The sequence below is a fragment of the Trichoderma asperellum genome, chromosome 5 (genome assembly GCF_020647865.1).
Source record: "Trichoderma asperellum chromosome 5, complete sequence".
NCBI classification, from domain to species: domain Eukaryota; kingdom Fungi; phylum Ascomycota; class Sordariomycetes; order Hypocreales; family Hypocreaceae; genus Trichoderma; species Trichoderma asperellum.
Genome location: NC_089419.1, coordinates 1,574,167 through 1,593,923, shown reverse-complemented (window position 1 = coordinate 1,593,923; position 19,757 = coordinate 1,574,167). Strand labels below are relative to the sequence as shown.

Here is a 19,757-nt window from a genome sequence, read left to right as displayed (position 1 = left end):
TCTCTCTCTGCATTCTTGCAGTTCTTCACAGGCATGATTGGAGGGCCCATGTTTGATCGCTATGGAGTAAAGGTATGTACCTCATCTCTATCATCTATCTTGTTTCTACCTGCCCCCCTTTGCATCTTGTCAAACTCGGTAAACCCTACCTATATCAGAAAGAAACCAACAAACATTTGATCTAGATTATGCAACCCGCAGCCGTCATATACATCTTCGCCGTCATGATGTTGAGTCTATGCAAAACATACTGGCAAATCATTCTCGTGCAAGGCGTCCTCATGGGAAGCACCATGGGATTTCTCCAATTCCCAGCCATGGGCGCGCTCGCCCATTACTTCGACAAAAAGAGAGCAGCCGCCTTCGGAATAGCAATCTCGGGCTCTTCCATTGGCGGCATCATCATGCCCATTGCCGTGTCGAGGATGCTCAACGCCACATCTATAGGATTTGGCTGGACCGTCAGAATCATCGGCTTTCTCATGGTGCCGTTCATGACCTTTTCCATCATCGTCATCAAGGCCCGCCTGCCGCCGCGACCAACCGCCTTTTTCATCACCGGGGTATTCAAAGATGCAAAGTTTATGCTTATCATCGCCTCCACCTTCTTCGCCTTCATCGGAATGTTCATGCCCATCATCTTCCTTCCGACGTATGCCGTACAGATCAGAGGCATGGGCGCAACTCTCGGTGGTTACTTGCCCGCCATCCTCAATGCAGCTTCGACTTTTGGCCGTGTAATCCCCGGCATTCTGGCTGACAAGTACGGAAAAATGAACATGTATGCCGGGGGGACTCTCGTTACCGCCGTCGTTGCGTTTTGCATGAACTCGACGCATAACAACGCAGCCATCATCGCGTATACAGCCATTTTCGGCTTCACCTCTGGCACAATCATCTCCGGAGCAACAGTTACCATCACAAGCTGTGCCGATGACCCACGCCATATTGGTACTTATACTGGCATGGGGCTGGCCTTGGGAGCTGTGGGAGTCTTGATAGGACCTCCTATTGACGGCGCCTTTGTGGCCCATTATGGAGGCTTCGAGGAGGTCACCATGTTTAGTGGCGCCATGTGCCTCTTTGGCGGGATTCTTGTACTTTTTGCCAAATTTGCGACTCCTCAAGGAATTTTCGGCAAATCATGAGCGGAACACACGGCTTGTCCTAAATATACATTACAACGCAAAACGAAGAAAGGCACATCTCTCAGCTCACTCATTTCATTGAAAGGGATCGCAAAACATATTAATAGAGGCGCGGCGTTTATTAGGAAACTGGGCTCTCTTCATTTCTTAGACTGCACTAGGTAGTCCTTTAGCTTTGATTCAGTAGATATATACAAACTCGTCATTCTCACGGTCTGTGAGATCTAAGAAAGCATTTCGTCCAAGAGCATCCTCCCCTTCATTGGCCCCCTCAGTATCCTCAAGTACTCCATCTTCACGGTGCCTGGCTGTGCGATAATGGTTTTGCATAGAGCGGTCAATAACTTTTGCCTCCTTTCCGTTGCGTACTCGAGTCTTGGCTTGTATCTTATTGAGAACAACTAGATTGGCCCACTGCAGTAAAATCACCCCAACCAATGCCGAGAAAACGCCAAGGCATGATCGTAAGCCAGGTTTGTAGGCAGGTGCATCTCTATCGTTAAACAAGATGGGACCGATGATATTGCCCACAGAGCTAGCAGCGTTGTATACGCTCATGATGATTGACTTTTTAGTTGTTCCAGCAGTATTGCCGACGATCCAGGAGACAATGAGAGGATTGCCGGAGAAAATGAAAGCTAGGAGATAGTATCCAGCAAGTAGAGCTCCTTGATGTGATTTGTCCCGAGGGATGCAGTATAGCATGATTAACCCAGCGACGACCGGCAACACAAAGACAGCCAGTATAGCCCCCTTTAACTTTGCCCTCTGGGCCAAGAGACTGGAGATAAGGATGACAATTACTTGAAGGGCGCCAAATGGCATATTCAGTAAGCTACTTTTGTACTTGTCAAAGCCCAGACCATTAATGATAAGGGGGCCAAATGTGACGGTGACAATTGCTCCCACGTTGAGCAGCAGCGTCATTCCGAACCAGAGATAGGTTTTGGGCTCCAGGGCAGCCTCAATAACGTGCTCCCATTTGAAATCTCGGTTACCAGTGCCCGTTTGGTTGGCGCGAAGCCGTTCGAGTGCCTTTGGCTTCTCCTCGTCGGTAAGGAATCGCGCGGAGAGGATGTCATTGTCCAATTTCCAATAAGCAAATGGAACAGAGACGATGGTTAGCAGTCCGACGAAGAGAAAGATGCTAGATGGAGAGTGTATTAGCCAAGATTGATATTCAGAGCAGTGTTGGGTGCTTGCGCCTACATCTGCCATTCTCTCAGTAGTGGTGACTGAATCTGCCCCAGCCCATACGAAACAGCGGCAGCGAAGATGGTTGCCAGTCCATTGGTCCCGTACCACGCCGCGACGCGCATGGGTTGCTCGGCTCGTCGGTACCACTGGCTGGTGATGACGCTGAACAAGGGCAAGCAGCCGGCTTCGAACAAGCCAAGGAAGAATCGTGTGGCCATAAGACTAGAAAAGTTATGACATGCCGCCATGGAGGTTTGTGCAATGCCCCATCCGAGGCAGAGAGCAGGCATCAAGATGCGATGAGGCACCTTGACGATGAGCACAGACGAGAATGGCTGCCATATCAGCTGGGCAATGGGGGCGATGGAGCTGATGAGAGAATATTGGCCGGGGCTGAGATTCGTGTCCGCTTTAAGGCCATATGTCGCGCCATATCCCAGGACTGACTTGTCAAGGATTTGGAGGAAGTAGACCCATACAAGGATCACCAAGATGGTTCTGTCGGTCTTTCGAAGGATGCGGCGATTGTCTTCTTCGCTAACTTCGATTTTCTGGTCGCCAATAATGGCCAGCGCACGATCTGCGCCGTGGCGAGAAGAATTTGGGGGTTCAAGATGTTCGGAGTGCTGCACGTCCTCTGGTTGTTTGGGATCCATCCTCTCTTGTGATGGTATGATGGTTGGTAGATAATGCCAATACTCGATAGCCACTACTTGGAAGACGCCAAAACGAAGGTCAGATGCGAGGAAAAAGGAACCACAAACGAGACTTATAGAAATGGCCAAAAGATGGGAGATGATAAAATGTCAAAGCCTGGCGACGATGCTGCGCACCAGGCGTTGAGGAGGTGAACCTTCTTATCCCAGCTCGCCTACTATATGTAACCTACCCCTAGTCTACACCAGGTACCTACATGTAGATAATAGCCGGGCAGCGTATCTGCCTTGGTCGTCGGCACTGAGTGCCATGCTCTAAAGGCGAGCTATATCCACTGAAGACTTCCGAAAGCGTCAAGTTCTGGGGCATTCTGCTGCACCCCGCGTTCTAACGAAGATGGGGGCCGCCGCTAAAAGGGAGCTTTATCTTGAGTCAAGGGAGCGGCCCTGGTTACGAACCTTGTGAAGGTGCATATTAGTGAGCGCAATGAGCATTTTGGGACTTAAAAAGTGATTCCTCAATTCGCCAATTTTCAGCTTATGCATGGCATTTCAGCGTGGCCATGGACACACATATGACTTTCTTTCTCGGAGTCAAAGTCTGGTCTTCATAAAGAGGGTAACAAATAGCTTCCCTACCCCAACTGCCGAGATGTTACATTTAGCCAAAATGATCTCGTTGCTGGAGCTGGTCAACTGTGCTAGACGAATAAAGTAACTGACGGGTGTATCACTTGGGACGTTGTGCACCAAGGTCGGTAATAATGTACCCCTTGTTAGAAGTGCGGCCAATCGCGAAGCGGCGTGACAAGGAACCATGACTTGTAGATGGGGGGAAAGAGGGGGTCATGAGGAGATGCAACGGATACAGCACACGACAAAACAAAACTGCGTTGAGGGCGCACAAATCGGAGATCTGCTTTTGGGAGGCTGATAAACTGACTTGTGCGACCAATGGGAGACACTGTTGCAGACGAGCTGTACCAGGTTAGACAACCTTGAAGTTGACGCTCAACGGCCCTCGAACTTGCGACTTAATAGTCAATAGTACTATGCTGGCGATACCAACGACTGTTTGTACTATACTAGTATCAAGATATGTTTCTCTTGCTCGCATTATACCAATTGCCTAGTGCGGTAAAAATTAAAGATTCTGGCCGAGACTAGTCATTTGCTCGATGCAACCATCGCCATCCCCTGCATCGGTAACTCGCATAAGGCACTTGTTTACTGCAACGCATATAGCTTTGACACGGGGACTACTGCCAAGCCCGTGGTGATTCTCATAGCCTATCTAAGCAGCACCCAAGAAATGTTTGTTTGCCATAAACAGGATCAAGGTGTTTCAGGCGTGATGTGCCAAATAGTTAACAACATACATTTATTCGTCTCATCATATATCATTCACATACCCCAGATCTTGTATGGCTATGGTTCAGTACCGTAAGAAGCTTAATTTGAATCGCTGATGCGTAAAAAAGATTCAATTTCCTAAGCTGTCCTACGTAGCCCTGTTGGCTCATTTCTATTAGGCTCTACTAGGATCAAAGAGCGGTATGCTTGGCTCTCAATCGTGGCCCAGACGACGTCTCTATAAATTTCATTTCATTATTCAAGGTCAATGAATACTGTACCACAGTTGTAATTTATTTCTACTCTTTTTGACAGCTGCGTAATAGCGCTTGACGTTGGATGACTGTTTAAAACGATTTACATTCCAGGATGCGCCACCGCGTAATGGAGGCTTGAGAGGCATGACGGATCAGCCACCGCTTGACGGGCTATCAGGAACCAAATTTCTGCAAAGGACCTTAATTTGGAAGTTCCATATCATCCGGCAGTTTCTTTAATTAGAAAAAAGACCAAGAGTTACTTGACGTATGAGTTGAAATTTGGGCATTTGCGTATGTACACCTGGGCCCATTTTTTGTGACAAGGGGCGTCCTGGTTTGCTGCGGACGCGCACTCACGATGTACCTAATCATTTGCAAAAGGCGACAATGATGCCAACCCTGACCCCGTCAAGGAGACAAACAAAAAGAGCATGGCAGTTCGACACGGACCGTATGCGATCGAATCTACTCCATGGATAGATTCTGAATACTGAATATGAGGGGTCGCGCTCCGTACATATTTGATCCATATACGGTAGGGTATTTCGCTTCTGAAACAGCGCTGCGGAAAAGCTTCATACTGCCCCGAGCTTTACGTATGTGCATATGCAGGCGCTTAGGCTAATTGTGGAAACAAATTGAATTATGCTTATTCTGGTCTCTTTTTCAGTGGTGCCAAGCGTGCCAAGTATGTGTGTATGTGTGTGATGATGGTCAATCTCGATTCGCAGCGGAACCTGAGAGCGATGATGAGCAAATGAAGGAGCCTGTCTTTGCCACCTCGTATTGACAGGGAGGCCTGGCTGTGGAGCTTGGATGTCATACTTTCAAGATCTCTGAAATATGTGTTTGCTTTGGGGATATGGAAAAAAGGGATCGCAAGGGGATTGATAAGCGTATCGGCTCTGATTTGCCTGTCAGATATTGCGTGCGGAAGCGCCACGGGGACGATAACCATTTGCTAACTTGTTAGCTTAACTTCGTGCAGACCAACATGACGCTCGCCAGGAAGCAATTAACATGCAGCGAACAGCACATGGGAATCGCCGATGGCTCTTGGTGCTGGGGCTCGAAGCTTGCGTACGTGTCGCTCCCACAGTTTGCGGGTCCGGGGCGGGACTGGTAGCGGCGGGACGCGGGGCCGGCAGCACAGTGAGAGCACGGCCGTGGCTCGGACGGTGAAAAGGCCGAGGTGAAGTTCCGTGGAGGGGGCCAGCCGGGTTTTGGATACTGACGCACGCAAAGAATGTAGCACTGTCTGAGACGCCGCACGGAGCTGTAGCGCTGAAACGGCGGAAACGGCGGGTAGCTTGCGCTGCACGGGATGTATTCTACTGCGGTGTAGATGGCTGGATGGTATGCGCGCCATGCACGATGCCGATCACTTCGCAGAGGGTCCAGGGCCGGGTTGAGGCCATCGTCGCCATCCAGCCAATAATTTGCTGCAGGATGGACGCCGGGCATGATGCCCATCCCCTCCAAACGCCCGCTATTAAAGCAGGACTCTCACATCTATTCCCCAAATGCAAGCACATCGAGTCAGCCGAGAGCAAATCTCTGATAATCGGTCATGGCAATTCCCCGGTGCGCTTTCTTGCCAAGCTTGACTGACTCCAGCCCGGCATCCAGCTCCACTGCGATCGCCAACGACCATGTCAAGCACCCTGTCAAGCATCATTCTAAAAAAAAAAGCTTGAGAGGGGAAATCAGGGAAATCATAGAGCAAGCTGGTGGGCGCGTGGATCCAGCGGACCTCGGCGGTTCTGGGGATGCCCAGCGTGCTGCTGTATTCCTGCTTCTTCTCGGGCTTTGCTGCTGCAGGAAAAATAAACAGGATGCGGCGTGGAAAACCCGAAAAGCACGTTCGAGAGTGTTCTCTGGCATGTGGCAGAACCGCGCTAGACCGCATGAAGCATTCCGGAGGCGCCTTGTTCCGTGGCGCTTCTTAGCGATGGGCGCTAGCAGATGCGCTACTGCCCTGTATTTGCCTCTGTGCACCCGCAGGCAAATAGCGAGCCAGGGCAGAGATTTGTTTGGGGAGGGGGAGCAGCAGCCGAGCTGTGGCTGCACCGCTGCCCTGAAGGCGCTCTTCAGCCGCCGAAAACCATGGCGCTAGGCGCTACAGGGCACTAGTCGAGGCCAAAACGGGCATGACAGCGACACCAAAATGGACGATGTATTCCCGGAATATCCTCGAGCGCAGACTTTTTTAGCCACATCCAACGGCCAGGCACGCCGACAGGTACCGTAGCTATCAATAGAGAAAATTTGACTCATGAGGCGGCTCCTCTTTTAATTCTTGTTTGACTTTTTCCACGGGTGGATTCCCTCTCCCAACTGTGCAGGCAGTGAATAAAAAGAAGACCCGGCCTTGGCTGCGCACTCCCTCTCGCAGAAACGGCATCATTTCGTCACTCGCTCCACCACGACGGCCAACAAAAACACCACGCCGATCCCTCGAACCCTGCGCTTTTGGCATCGACCTTTGTCGTGCTAGACCGAGCCCTAGCCTTAGCTGCGGAGAGCTCCCGCCGGTTCCGTTATCTGGATGTCATTCTTATTAGCATAAGCGTTGTTTCTCTGCCTTTTCTCTGATCTTATAAACCGCGGCCAACAGCTTCCCCTTCCCCAGTTTCTTCTCCACAGTCCCTGCGCTTAAGCCAACCTGTGCTTCAGCTGTGCCGCGACATTGCAATGGCTGGAGAGCCGTTTCCCGCCATGCCTTCTACTTCTCAGCCGCATCGGACTTCTATAGAGATGAATCGGATTGAAGAGCGGGAGGGCGACACATACGACGAGGAGTTCAATGATCGGTACGACGAAAAATATGAAAGATTCGAAGCGCCAACCCTCGACACCTTCAACACATCCAATACATTGGCCCCTCCCCAGGAAGACGCCGACCTTGTATCCCCGATAAGCCAGCGTGCCGAGGCGAATCGTCTCAACGATGACCTTGAGCTTCTCCGCGCCGAGCGCATGGTCTCTAACCAGGAACATGACCAGGCATCCAGCTCTCGGATGAGAATCCGACACCACAGCCCCGAACCAGAGGATGCCTTCAACCAGCCCGCCCAGGAACAAGTCCTGGAGAAGAAGAAAAATACCAATGCCGCCCTCTACAAGCTGTGGCTCTTCATCAGCAAGTTCCCCCGCTTCTTTCGATACATCATCTACCTTATCCCCGGCGCCGCTTTGCTCCTCGCCCCCGTCTTGCTTGGCACGTACAGATTCAATGGGGTTAAAGACGCCGTTGGTGGTGTTGGTGGTGTCTATCTTATGTGGTTCGGCATCTGGCTGGAAATCGTTTGGTGTTCGCTGTGGGTGACACGGATGATTACGAATCTTATTCCTCCTCTATTCCACGGCGTCGCCCGAATGGTCGGGTCGACCAATGCCCACAAGTGGCGGGACATTGGACAGCGTCTCGAACTGCATACGGCCATGTTTCTGTGGTTTCTAGCCATCCTCATCTCCTTCAAGCCTACCATGAACAGCCACCGTGCTCCGGTCCCAGAAGGACGAGAAGACGAAGTCGATGTCCATTGGATTAGCATCGTCAACAAGGTCATCATTGCGCTTTTTGTCCTCGCCGCACTCAACTTCGTGGAGAAGATCCTTATACAGTGGATTGCGCAAAGCTTTCACCAGCGAACATACGCCACTCGAATCGAGAACAACAAAGGAGACATCCGTCAACTGGTTCGCCTTTTTGAATATGCAAAGTCCAAGCTTGAGACTACCGACAGCTTTTGGAAAGACAGCGCTGGAAATGCTTCTGCAAGTGGCTTGCAAACCCCTCTGAAAGCTTTCCACAACAATGCCCGCCAGGTGCTGGGCAAAGTCGGTCATGCTGCCGGCAGGGTGGGCAACGATCTTCTGGGCCGTAAAGGGGCTGACAACAACCATCCTCGGAGGATCGTTGCTGAGCTGCTCCGCAGCACCGCATCTGCGCACACTCTCGCGCGTCTCATCTACCGGAGCGTCGTGCGGGAGGGCCGCGAGACTGTCCACCTGGAAGATCTGCAGATTGCCTTTGAAACTGTCGAGGAAGCTGAGGCAGCGTTTAGCATGTTTGACAAGGATCTCAATGGTGACATTTCCATGGAAGAGTTTGAGACTGTTTGCAATGAAATTCAGCTCGAGAAGAAGGCCATTGCAGCATCGCTCAAGGATCTTGACTCCGTGATAAAGAAGCTCGATAAAGTTTTTCTGGTCATCATCGTCATCATCGCCGTCATCGTATTCGTCGCCATCCTGTCAGATTCGACTGCTGCCGGTCTCGCTTCTGCCGGTTCCTCGATCCTCGGCCTCGCGTGGGTGCTTCAGGCAACGGCTCAGGAGTTCCTCCAGTCCATTATTTTTGTCTTTATTAAGCATCCATTTGATGTAGGTGACCGTGTAACCATCTATGGTAACACCGGAGCCACACTGACGGGTGACGACTATTATGTGACGGAGATTTCGCTGCTCTATACCGAATTCAAGAAGATGCAAGGGCACATTGTCCAAGCCCCGAACTCGCTTCTCAACACCGTCTTCATTCTCAATCAGCGACGATCTAATGGTCTTTCGGATTCCATTCCCCTTGAGATGAAATTTGGTACCCCGGGCCACCTGATAGACGAACTCAAGGCTCGGATGCTAGAGTTTGTCCAGGCCAATAAGCGGGATTATCAGCCGAGCATCATTACTGAGATGACTGGCTTTAAGGAAGTGAGATCATGTACTATGAACATAGTCTTTTTCCACAAGAGCAGCTTCCAAAACGAACTTCTTCGACTGAACCGCCACAACAAATTTGTAACCGAGCTCATGTACCAGATGGTTCAAGTGGGCATCGAAGCGCCGCTCAGAGTCGACCCTGGTGGCAGCCGAGACCATCCTTTGTACTGGGCAAATATGCCCGCGCCACCAGCATACAACAGCGCCGGCGAGAGCTCAACACACGGTCGTCCTCGGGCTACGTCTAGCATCCGCAGCATACCAAACCAAGAGCCCGCCGCAGGAGGGTTCCAGGATGTATTCGAAAAACGGCGAGAGCATGTACATATGCAGAGGATGGCGTCTATCCGGGAGAAGGAGAGGGGGCTGCAGGAAGAGTCTGCTGCAGACGCTCGCGCATCCACTTCAGCTCTGGCTCCAGTCATGTCGGTCGATTCCCAGTCACAAACGCGGTCTCGCATATTTGGACGCGCACGGAGCGGAACTAGGAGCGTCCACAGCCACAATGACATGGTCTAATCTGATGCATCTCAATATGCTGCTGACTCCGTTCTACCTTTTCCTCTTTATTTCCTCACCTTTTTCATATATTTTTTTTCTTCTTCTCTTTCTTTTCAAAGATTTGTGCACAGATTGAAAGATTTGCTGGGGTCAAGTCTTAATTTGCTTGTTGGTCGACTTGTATTTTCAGCGATTCACTCTCTATACACAACATTAGCAGGCCTTGCATTGCATTTATCTTTTTTTTTTTTATGACTTGATGGATGGTTTACGGATTTAGAGATAGCTGGCGCAGAAATCGCCAATTTGAAGAGATACCAGGAAGCTCGCAGGATAAGACGAGCGAAGGGAGGCAGCGAAATACGCCATATTCATGTAATGATTAAGATGGTATGCATTAGAGCACACAATAGAGAACAAACATCCCGCCAAAAAGGGACAGATTTCTAGACTATATTTCGAAGAACGTTGTAAATTGAAGATGTAAGAAAGGTGGTTGGGTTATGTGACTTGGTAGCTAGTAGTAGTAACAACGCCCAGGTACTTTATTTTTCTCACTTATACGCGACCCATGTCAACGACTAACACGAGCATGACGAGTTGAATCATTATCCATGACATTTATATATGGCCTACTTCTGTTTTGTAGTCAGTCTTTATACAGAAAAATTACACCTCTGAAAGCCGTCCAAGAACGGACTAGAGGCCCGAATCGCCCCAGCCCAAAGTCCGCCTAACGAGGCGTCTCTGATGGCTTCAATAGTGTCGATAGTGACCCCCGCATACCAGCCAATATCGAGCCCCAGCCGCACCGGGGCTTGGGATATTATTAGAAGCAACATCTCATACGCTGCGTTTTAGCTGTCAGCTGTCAGCTTCTGTTCCCTTTTCACCTTGTTCTGATCTTCTGGCATGGAGAGCACGGGCCTTTCTTTTGCGGTTTCTTGTGTTTGATCGTCTTGGAGTATCGTCGCTTTTGCGAAAAAATTATTGGGAAGCCAGTTAGTTCATTTAGAGCCTTTCGTTTTGGCCCAGCGACCGGGTATAGCGTGTTCTTTCTCCATGCAAGATTGTGGACGACTCTCCGGCGGCGATGCGACAACGGTGCAGCTGAACGAGGCAATTCGATTCCGACCCGACGCTGTTCGAATACGACTTTGATTGAGGCAGTTTTTAGAATAATAATCTCCATCCATACTCAACTTATGACACCAGCTGGTGGAAGCGTCCTCTGCACTCGTTTCACGCTGAATTGAAGAGCAGAAGAAAAAAAAAAAAAGTGGCAGGGCAGCGGGCATCATATCATGGCCACTCTCCCGCCCGGCTGGGAGTGGGACTACGACGGCAATCGATGGCTCTACCGCTATACGCCCACCGGCCATGTGCAGTACCATTTCCCCAATGCGGGCGACGAGTTTCCCGACTTCATCGACGCTGCGTCTCCGGCGCCAGACCTCGCTCCCGAAGAGAAGCTCGAGTCGCAGCAGCAGGTCAAGCGGCATACGAGCGTCAACGGCGGCCCCAGCCGGACGGCTCGAACTGCGGCAGAGGAAGAAGAAGATGGATGGAAATCGCGCATGTCAGCGACGGCGCAGCCCGTAAGCGCCGTCTGGGAGGACGATTTCGGCGCCGAGGACGACAACGAGACGGAGGGGGAGGCGGTGTTCCAGCCGGAGAACTTCATGTATCTGGGCCCGGGGACTTATGTGGATGTAAGTCCATTGGTTGAAGAAGAGGAGGAGGCGGCGAGGAGGGCGGTGGTGGGAGCCGAGCTCAGAGGTGGACCGCCAACAGACAACAACAGGGGCGTCAGTCCGATGGTGAGCCAGAATACGACGCCAATGGTACGGACAAGCGAGACAGTGGCTCGGACAGAGAATGAGGCCCAGAGCCGTGCATCTACGACTGCCATGAACGAAAGGGCTGTTGAGCCGCTGCCGCCGCCTACAATAGCATACGAGGAACCCGCGATGGTGACTCCCATTGAGGGTTTTATCACGGGAGACGATATCGTGGGAGAGGCCAGCGCAGTACCCGACGAGGAAGCCTTAAACTACGAGATGTACGAGCTTCCGGTAGAAACGGCCGTACCTATGCACCTGCAGTTTGATCCCGTGGGCGTGGTGGCTGAGATGCCGACGGAACACACGGCTTCGGCCCGCGTGGAAACGCACCCGGATCCCGTTGAATTGGCGGGCAACTATGTTATGGCGCCAGTTGAGATAGAGCCGCGGCCTGGATTTGTGGAACTGCCGGCCGAGATTGATCCCAGTGAGGAAGGTATCGCACGGGAGGAGAGGCTGACGGATCAGCAGCGTCTGGAGCTGAGACGGCAGGAAGTTAGACAACATCAGGAAGAGCGGCAACGTTATGTACAGCAGAGAAAAGAAGAGCGGAAGAAGCTAGAGGCAGAGGAATTGCTTTTGGAGATTGAGGCAGATGAGTTGCAAAAAGAATTGGACATGTTACAACAACAGCAGCAACAATTACAACAGCAGAGCGAAGGGCACAGCCCATCCCAAGAGCAAAAAAATGGCGCCACAGGGCCGTTCAGGATTGCCAGGAAGCCGACTCTGCGGGAGTCCAGCACCATTTACAATGCCTATGCTGGCAGAAGTCAGGGACAGGGACAGGAGGACTACCAAGCTTATGCGCCAGGCCAAGCTCCGCAGACGAGCGCGCAGCCATTGCCGGCGCGGATAATGAGCCCAGCGTTGCAGCGAGAGGCATCTCTGAATATGAGCATGAGGCCGGCCGCTGCGTCCAAAGCACCGGTGGATTCTGGACCTGGAGTCGTCAAGTATCCTTCTGTCCTTCGACCTGCGCGTGGAAAACCGGGACAGTCACCAGAGAGAAAAGATGCCTTGAAGGGACCAGAGCAAGGCTCCGGTGCCAGTTCAAGTACGGAGGCTGCTGGGAAAGAGGCTCGATTGTCCGGTTATAATCTGATTCAACATGGCCAACACCCGCCTTCTATGACCCCAACACCCGCTCCAGTTCCAGTTCCAGCCCCGGCTCCTGCTGCTGTCCAGCAAAACCCACCGCAGCAACCTCCAATCGCAACTGCTCAGCCTCCGGCCCCTATACAAAGGCCATTTACGACGGCTCCAAATATGCCACAGTCTAATGTACAGATAGCTCAGCAATATGCTGTGCCTCCTATACCGCCCAAGGTCGCAGCCCAGCTCCCCTATCCAACAGGATCAGTTAGGATGCCGCAGCCACCGCTTATTCGCCAGTCTACAGCGCCATATCCGCAAGACGATGGACCACCAGTGATAGCTCCGTATGGCCCGCTCCAGAGCCGCCAGCCAATGCGACCGGCAAGCGCCATGCCCGTTCTTCAAAACCAGCGACGGGGACCAGCTCCAGGTCAGCCGCAACAGATGCCAATCAGGACAGGCCCTCCGCCTCCTGGAGCAGTGATAGTACCGGCCGGAATGGCACCACGCTCGGCTATAGCTGGACCAGCACAGCAACTCCCACAACAGCGTCGACAGTCATTTCAGCCAGTACAAAATGCCGCCCCAGTGCAAAGCCAACAGCCAACAAGGCCACAGAGCGTCGTTAACCCGGGTGTGTATGCTAATTTTGCGAGCTATCAAACTCCGCCCCCACAGCAGCGGCCTATTCAGCGTCGGCCTACCCAAGAAGATGTATCCCCTATACGATCTCGATCACAAAGCATGTCATCTGGAGCTGCTCCCTTGGATACGCCTTCGCCGATTGACTCCCGAAGAAGCTCTACAAATTCAATCGCACCTCAAAACATCAATAATTCTTATTTTGCATCCGTATCTGGCTCTCAAGGCTCAGCTTCAGTTCCTCCTTCGAGTGTGTCTTTGGCGAGACCTCCTCCAGATCTGCCGCAGTCTCCCGTGGCCCAAGGTGGCGGTAGACAGTCAGCGCCGCCACAACAGCTAGCGAATGTGAATCAGGGGAATATGCAAGGGATGTTACCTCCTCAGCCTCAGTCTCAGATGCGGCAACCTAACCCAGAAAATGTCTCTGGTGGAGTACAAAGATCTCAGTCCCTGCGTCAAGTTAGAACAAATACCGGACCCACCCCTGATACGTCGGGCCAGAACCTACCGCCGCAGTCTCCTACACGCATTGGGCCCACGGCTTCTGGACACCTCTTGACCAGTATTGAGGAGCATGATGAGGCTCAACATGCAGCGGCGGCAATGGCCCCGTTGAAGGTGAACCAACGCAAGGTTCTTACAAAGGCACCTCCTAATCCAACACCCGGGCCCCAACAGGTTCCGGTCCCAGCGCCTCTGCAGACTCAGGCGCAGATACCTCAACAAACGACTGCTGTCCAAATCCAAGGCGTACCGCCGCAGCAGGTCATGGGACCTCCCGGCCAAAGCCCGGCTCCAGTGATGCCTATGCAAGGATTTCAACCAGTTGGCCCCCCTATGCAGCAGCCACCACAGCAATATCAGATGCAGCAGCCATTGCAGCAGCAGCAATGGACTGCTCAGCCTCTTCCTAATATGCCATTGGCCGCACAGCCCGGTTCTTTGCCACCGCTACAAACGCCTCAACAGACGTCACCTACAGCTGGTAACAAAGAAAATAGAAAATCATGGGGAAAGTGGTTCAAGAGCAGCGGCTCCAAATCGGCAGTCCAGAGCCCAGTAGGTCAACAGCCGCAGCATACTTTTCCTCCAGTGCCTATTCCACAAGCAATGCCTGGACCAAACCAGCCGTTTCAGATGCAGCCTGTTGGCCAGCAATTCCCTGTGAGTTTCCAGGGTGGACAGCCAATGGGTCAGCAACCACTGCAGTTCCAACAACCTATGCCTCATCCAGAGACCGTTCATCAACAGTTTAGACCGGCACCACTCAACGCCAATACAAACAGCCCGGCGGGTGGAGAGCAGTTTCCTAACGGCATGACGCCTGCTCCGCTCTTCTCAGGGGCATCGTCTTCGAAACGGCCTGTGGCGAGTCCGACGGAGGCTGCGCAGCAGGGGACTCAGAATAGATGGGCGGGCAAGTCTCCAGTGGATTATTCTGGAGGAGGTTGGGGGGATGAAGATGATGAGTTTTCGTGATGTTTGTGTCGAGAAACAGAGGAGATGAGATGAGATGAGAGGTATACCCAATTGCTTTTATTTTGAGTATGTAGGCAGGAGTGCTTGGATATTGAGAGCTATATTTTGCATAGCGGATTATTAGACATTAATACAATGAAGCGGATCTTTGACAGCAACACAACCCCATTTTGTCACCAATATTCAACGAATCATCTACTATGATACTTGACATCGATACTTCTTGAGCACAGGTTCGGTCTTAATAGAGTAGTTAAAGCGAGTTAGGCGCACGTGATAGCGCGTTGTTCCAGGCAGCAAAGAGTCAAGATACCAAGCGCGAAGCCACTTATACTACGTTCCTCGCCAAGTGCCCCGCTAGCCCTTCTTCACCGAACTCGAGCCTCCCAATTAGTTTCCCTCTTGTCAAACTCTCAAACAAAAACAACTGGAAAAATGCCCTCGTAATGACACGACCACGGCCGCTCATGCGAGCCAAGCAATTGGCGCTGGACGACGGCCCCGAGTCGCAAGACAGCCAGGCGATTCTCGACGCTCTCAAGGCTGAGTTCGGTGCTGCAGTGGTACGTACCCCGGCTGGCCAGGGTCCATGACATGCATTTCGCGCTGACCAACCAGCTTCACGGGCCCCTTGAATCGCCGCCACAGCCCGGGACACAGAGCGAGGATGTGGATGTGAACGCGGGAAGAGGCGCCGCAGAAGAGCGTGAAGAGCGGCACACCGACAACGGAGCCGAGGCTGGCGATTTGGACATTTCAAGCTCGGCGAGACGAAGCGCACGCTGGCTAGAAAACAGCTTCAAGGTTGGTATTAACTACCATGTCCTCTGCTTTGCTGCTGCGGCGCTATGGAGAGCGACACGCGAAAGCTGACTGAATTGGAAAAAAAAAAAGAAGCAATCCATTGATACGCCACACCGCAGTGATGCGAGTAATCCTGCAGCCGAAATTCACAGAGTGGGACGCGAAGCACCCCAGACTCACCAACCACCAGCACGGCCAAGGCTCAGCGAACAGGACCTGGATGATGCCGTTGTAGCTGAGAGCAGCCCGTTCGGCCGAAACGCACGTTCCTCATCCTCTCCACGCAATCGCGACAACACGAATCAGAGCCACAGCGACAACACCCCTACCATGCCAATTGGCGCTGGTAGGTCGCAAATGGGGGGAGCCATGGACATCTCACAGCAGACGCCCACGCAGGTCAATGTGGAACGAGACTATGACCGATTCTACCAACCGGTAGAGTCCAGCTCTCTACCCGACACGCTGCATGTTGATGACACCGGCGCAGTCAACTTTGGGAACTTGAGCCCTGGTGCCCGTCCGTCATCTCAAGTCTCTGAAGATGCAGGCTTCGAAAATACTCGTGGCGAGTGGAGGGCGCCAGATGCGACCTCGCAGCACCGGCCAAGTAGTGGTTATACTCCCTTCAAGCCCGCCGGCCTTCCTCCAGAAACGCCGGTACCGCCTAAGAATCCCTTTGCTATTCAGAACGATGCGAATGGTGGTGTTCCTTTTGCAGGCACACAGCTCTTTGAGCAAACGCCCATGGTAACCTCCGCCATTAAACTCCATAGTCCCACATCGTCCCGACCGTCGCCGGCCATGTTGCTCGACACAATTTCGCTGAATGTTATGGGGACATCTCCTCTGAAAGCACGCGCAAATGTCTCTTCACCGACTGTTGCACATACATCAAGCCCTAGCCGCGCAAACAACATTCCGACGAGCACACACAAGCCCAAAGTGTCCCCAATCCAAGAAGAGGCCTTAGATGAGGGTAGAGAACATCGAGATGACATGATACCAGAATCACCGACTATTCAGCCATCGAAACGACACGGAAACCGACAGCCTCTAGCACACTATGAGCCGATGAAGAAATCTCAAGATCGTAAAGCAGTAGTGGACATGCCACAACTGCAATTGGGTATTGATAGCGATTCGGACGATGCAATCATAAGGATGAGACGTAAGAAAAGGATGAATAAAATAAGACTACAGACAGCGGAGGAGATGGAGAAGGTGATGGTGCAGATACCTCCACAGCGAGATGCGGGCGAAAGTCGGAACCGAAAACGAAGAAGGCTATCTTCAAGCATTGATGAAGGAACGCTTCCAAGTCATCACAATCAAAGTCCAGAAAGAATGGAGCTTGCCAGTCCAGATGGCGGATTGCGCAGTTCTCAGAAAGGATCAAGTTTGCCGGGGCAGATTTTGTTAGCTGAATCGACAAAGGCAACGCCCCGAGACGATGCGGCTGCGCCATCAAAGCATAGTAGCAAAGGAGCCTCGAATACTAAACCGGGGAGAAGCAAATATGACGCTTCTGAGGAAATGATTCCTGCTACTAGTCCTGTCAGATCCTTCCCAGCGGGAGCTCGGCGCGATGTGCCGGTAGCCTCTGAGCCTGAGCCGGAGCTTCCAGTATTAGCTAAGGATGGATCTGCAGAAAATGAGGCCGAAGATGATATTCAGACATCTTCACTCCCTCCACCACGTCGACATGCGCAGAGATTATATGGAAGTCGAGCACAAAGCAGTCGCCGAAGCAGGATTATTACTTCTTCAGAGACGAATGAGAGAACGTCGGTGGAACCGGATGTTCAGGCACATAAGAGAGCGTTGCCGAGTTCCAGTAATGCAACTATTGTTCCTGCCAGGACTGGGACAGCAGAAACAGAAAATATTGAACCTAGGGTGTCAAAGACGGACTCTGCAGCTGCAATACCAACAGCAATTCGAACTTTGAGACGCGACAACAAAATGCCGCTCACACCGGTACGGCCCCGTAGAGCTGATCGAAAGAATCACACATCATCTAGCTTAACAACTTCATCAACGCCCGCGGCCTCGGACAAAACTACGCCAGATACACCATCTTCCCCCGTATCTGACCAGCCGGAACTCAAGGCTGCTACGTCGTCTTCTCCTGCGCAGGGTCGAAAGATGAGATCTAGAAAATCGGAAAGGACATCATCAAAGGACAAGCCTCCACAGCAAGCTTCCAAAGCTTTAAGAACAAGTATCCGGTCTCTTCTACACGAGCCGAGTTCTACAGATGAGCTGCAACAGTCGCCGTCTAGCAGTGTTCTTGAGTCAGGGGTTTCCTCACTGAGATCGAGTAGAATCTTCAAACAAAGCGTTGGATCCACTTTCCGTGGACGAAGATTATTTGAGGGCATGGCCTTTGCAATATCCATGTCACCTGACAAAAAGAATGAAAAGACCCGTGCTAATATAGAGGCAAAGATCAAGCAAGCCGGTGGTGTAATTCTGGAATCAGGATTTGAAGAATTATTTGAGCCCACTACGGTAATGAGCACCTATAACGTACCAAGTACGGATGATGGAGAACCTCTTAGCTTATCCAGCTCTTATCTAAACTATGGATTCACCGCCCTGATTGCAGACACACATTCCCGCAAAGTCAAATACATGCAGGCATTGGCTCTAGGACTGCCTTGTCTAGCATACCAGTGGATAGTAACATGTCTCAACAAAGGAGTTCTGATTGATTGGGAGCCCTATCTCCTTGCAGCAGGATCATCTGCCATCCTAGGTAATGCAGTAAGGTCGAGATGCTTACGCCCATACGATGCTGAAGTTGCAAGACTTGTAGAAATGATTGACAAGCGGCCAAAGCTACTTGCGGCCGAAAGGTTGCTCGCTGTCGTGGATGACAAAAGGGCTCGAAATGAAGGGAAAAGGAAAAAGAACGACTTGGAGAAGCAGCCATATCTGTTTCTCGCTCAGGCACTGGGGCCTTCAATTTCTTGGGTTTCGACGATACAGCAGGCTCGCGAAATGCTAGAGGCACAAGACAAGGCGGGTGAGCCATTTACCTGGATATATATGGATGAATCTATAGGCTCTGTTGAATCAGTGCTTGCGAAGCCGGAATTAGCCGGCAAGAAACGGAGAAGATCCCAAGGATTACCAGCAGCGAAAAATGTTCGTGTGCTGTGTGATGAGCTCATGATTCAAAGTCTCATCCTTGGAAGGATAGTGGAAGAAGATGAAATGTATGACGCGGGGTTGAAAGGTTGAGCAGTTATATCCTATAACTTGGCGTTTTTGGATTATGGGAAAAGGATATTTATTTTACGGTATTGGATGCGGTAATGTATAGCACGGAAAAGTGCGCTTCAAGATGGTACTGGAAAGACTTGGTCTAAAAGCAGGGAGTTGGTTTAAAAGACTCAATGAGGCTCTTGTCTAGCTGTGTTTGTGGTGTTGAATTGAATACGAATTGGTTTATTGTTGGTGGAAGGCTACGTTGATCCTTATTGGACTAATCGCTTGGCTTGCTTGAAGAGAGCCCAGGATATGGATTACAACTGCTATTTAACGCTAATTCATCTTAGCTGACAAGTCGCTTTCTTCTTGTTGTGAACCAATCACTTCCACTTGATGCAATCCATGTCCTGGTATAAGTCGTATGACTACAACGTCAACAATATGTGTTTACTCATATTCTGTCAAGCTCTATGCAAGCATTCTATAATTAGCCACTACTACTCCGTACTACTACTAGCAATATCATAAACGATGGAATATGCGGAGTTGATGACTAGACTATGCATAATTTTAGCCTAGCTCTTGAATTTCACTCGTTTATTCGTTCCTTGGCAAGGGCTTTTTATATATACGGTTGTGCGCCCATTTGGCGATCTTTATGCAGAGGCCGGAGTGCCTATGTATGCATGTCAGACTTCTAAACTGCGGCCCCCCCCCCCCCCCCCCCCGGTTCATGTTGCGGCGCTAAGGAGGTAGTGATGGCAGTGTTTGTGGTAGCCAGGTCCTGCAAACTGACTTGGTTGTAAACTAATAACAGTTGATATATATATA

The 19,757-nt window shown here is 51.3% G+C and overlaps 5 protein-coding genes across 5 annotated transcripts; 4 read left to right on the top strand and 1 right to left on the bottom strand.

The window, feature by feature from the left end:
- Positions 1 to 1,258: 1,258 nt before the first annotated feature.
- TrAFT101_008686 (uncharacterized protein) lies at positions 1,259 to 3,268 on the bottom strand. The gene is made up of 2 exons (XM_024901836.2): positions 2,358 to 3,268; positions 1,259 to 2,295 (listed from the first exon to the last, which is right to left on the bottom strand). Exons 1-2 carry the CDS (start codon positions 2,999 to 3,001, stop codon positions 1,329 to 1,331), a joined length of 1,611 nt encoding a protein of 536 aa, XP_024761898.2. The 5' UTR covers positions 3,002 to 3,268; the 3' UTR covers positions 1,259 to 1,328.
- Positions 3,269 to 6,184: 2,916 nt separating this feature from the next.
- TrAFT101_008685 (uncharacterized protein) lies at positions 6,185 to 6,730 on the top strand (the record flags this gene model as incomplete). The annotated part of the gene is made up of 1 exon (XM_024905362.2): positions 6,185 to 6,730. The coding sequence occupies one exon, from the start codon at positions 6,185 to 6,187 to the stop codon at positions 6,728 to 6,730; it is 546 nt and encodes a 181-aa protein (XP_024761900.2).
- A 602-nt stretch (positions 6,731 to 7,332) lies between these two features.
- On the top strand, positions 7,333 to 9,858 carry TrAFT101_008684 (uncharacterized protein; the record flags this gene model as incomplete). The annotated part of the gene is made up of 1 exon (XM_024903728.2): positions 7,333 to 9,858. The coding sequence occupies one exon, from the start codon at positions 7,333 to 7,335 to the stop codon at positions 9,856 to 9,858; it is 2,526 nt and encodes an 841-aa protein (XP_024761901.2).
- Positions 9,859 to 10,722: 864 nt separating this feature from the next.
- TrAFT101_008683 (uncharacterized protein) lies at positions 10,723 to 15,194 on the top strand. The gene has a single exon (XM_066128404.1). The coding sequence runs from the start codon at positions 11,145 to 11,147 to the stop codon at positions 14,901 to 14,903; it is 3,759 nt and encodes a 1,252-aa protein (XP_065984522.1). The 5' UTR covers positions 10,723 to 11,144; the 3' UTR covers positions 14,904 to 15,194.
- A 117-nt stretch (positions 15,195 to 15,311) lies between these two features.
- On the top strand, positions 15,312 to 19,533 carry TrAFT101_008682 (uncharacterized protein). The gene is made up of 3 exons (XM_024905121.2): positions 15,312 to 15,466; positions 15,522 to 15,707; positions 15,798 to 19,533. The coding sequence occupies exons 1-3, from the start codon at positions 15,350 to 15,352 to the stop codon at positions 18,954 to 18,956; spliced, it is 3,462 nt and encodes a 1,153-aa protein (XP_024761903.2). The 5' UTR covers positions 15,312 to 15,349; the 3' UTR covers positions 18,957 to 19,533.
- Positions 19,534 to 19,757: the final 224 nt, after the last annotated feature.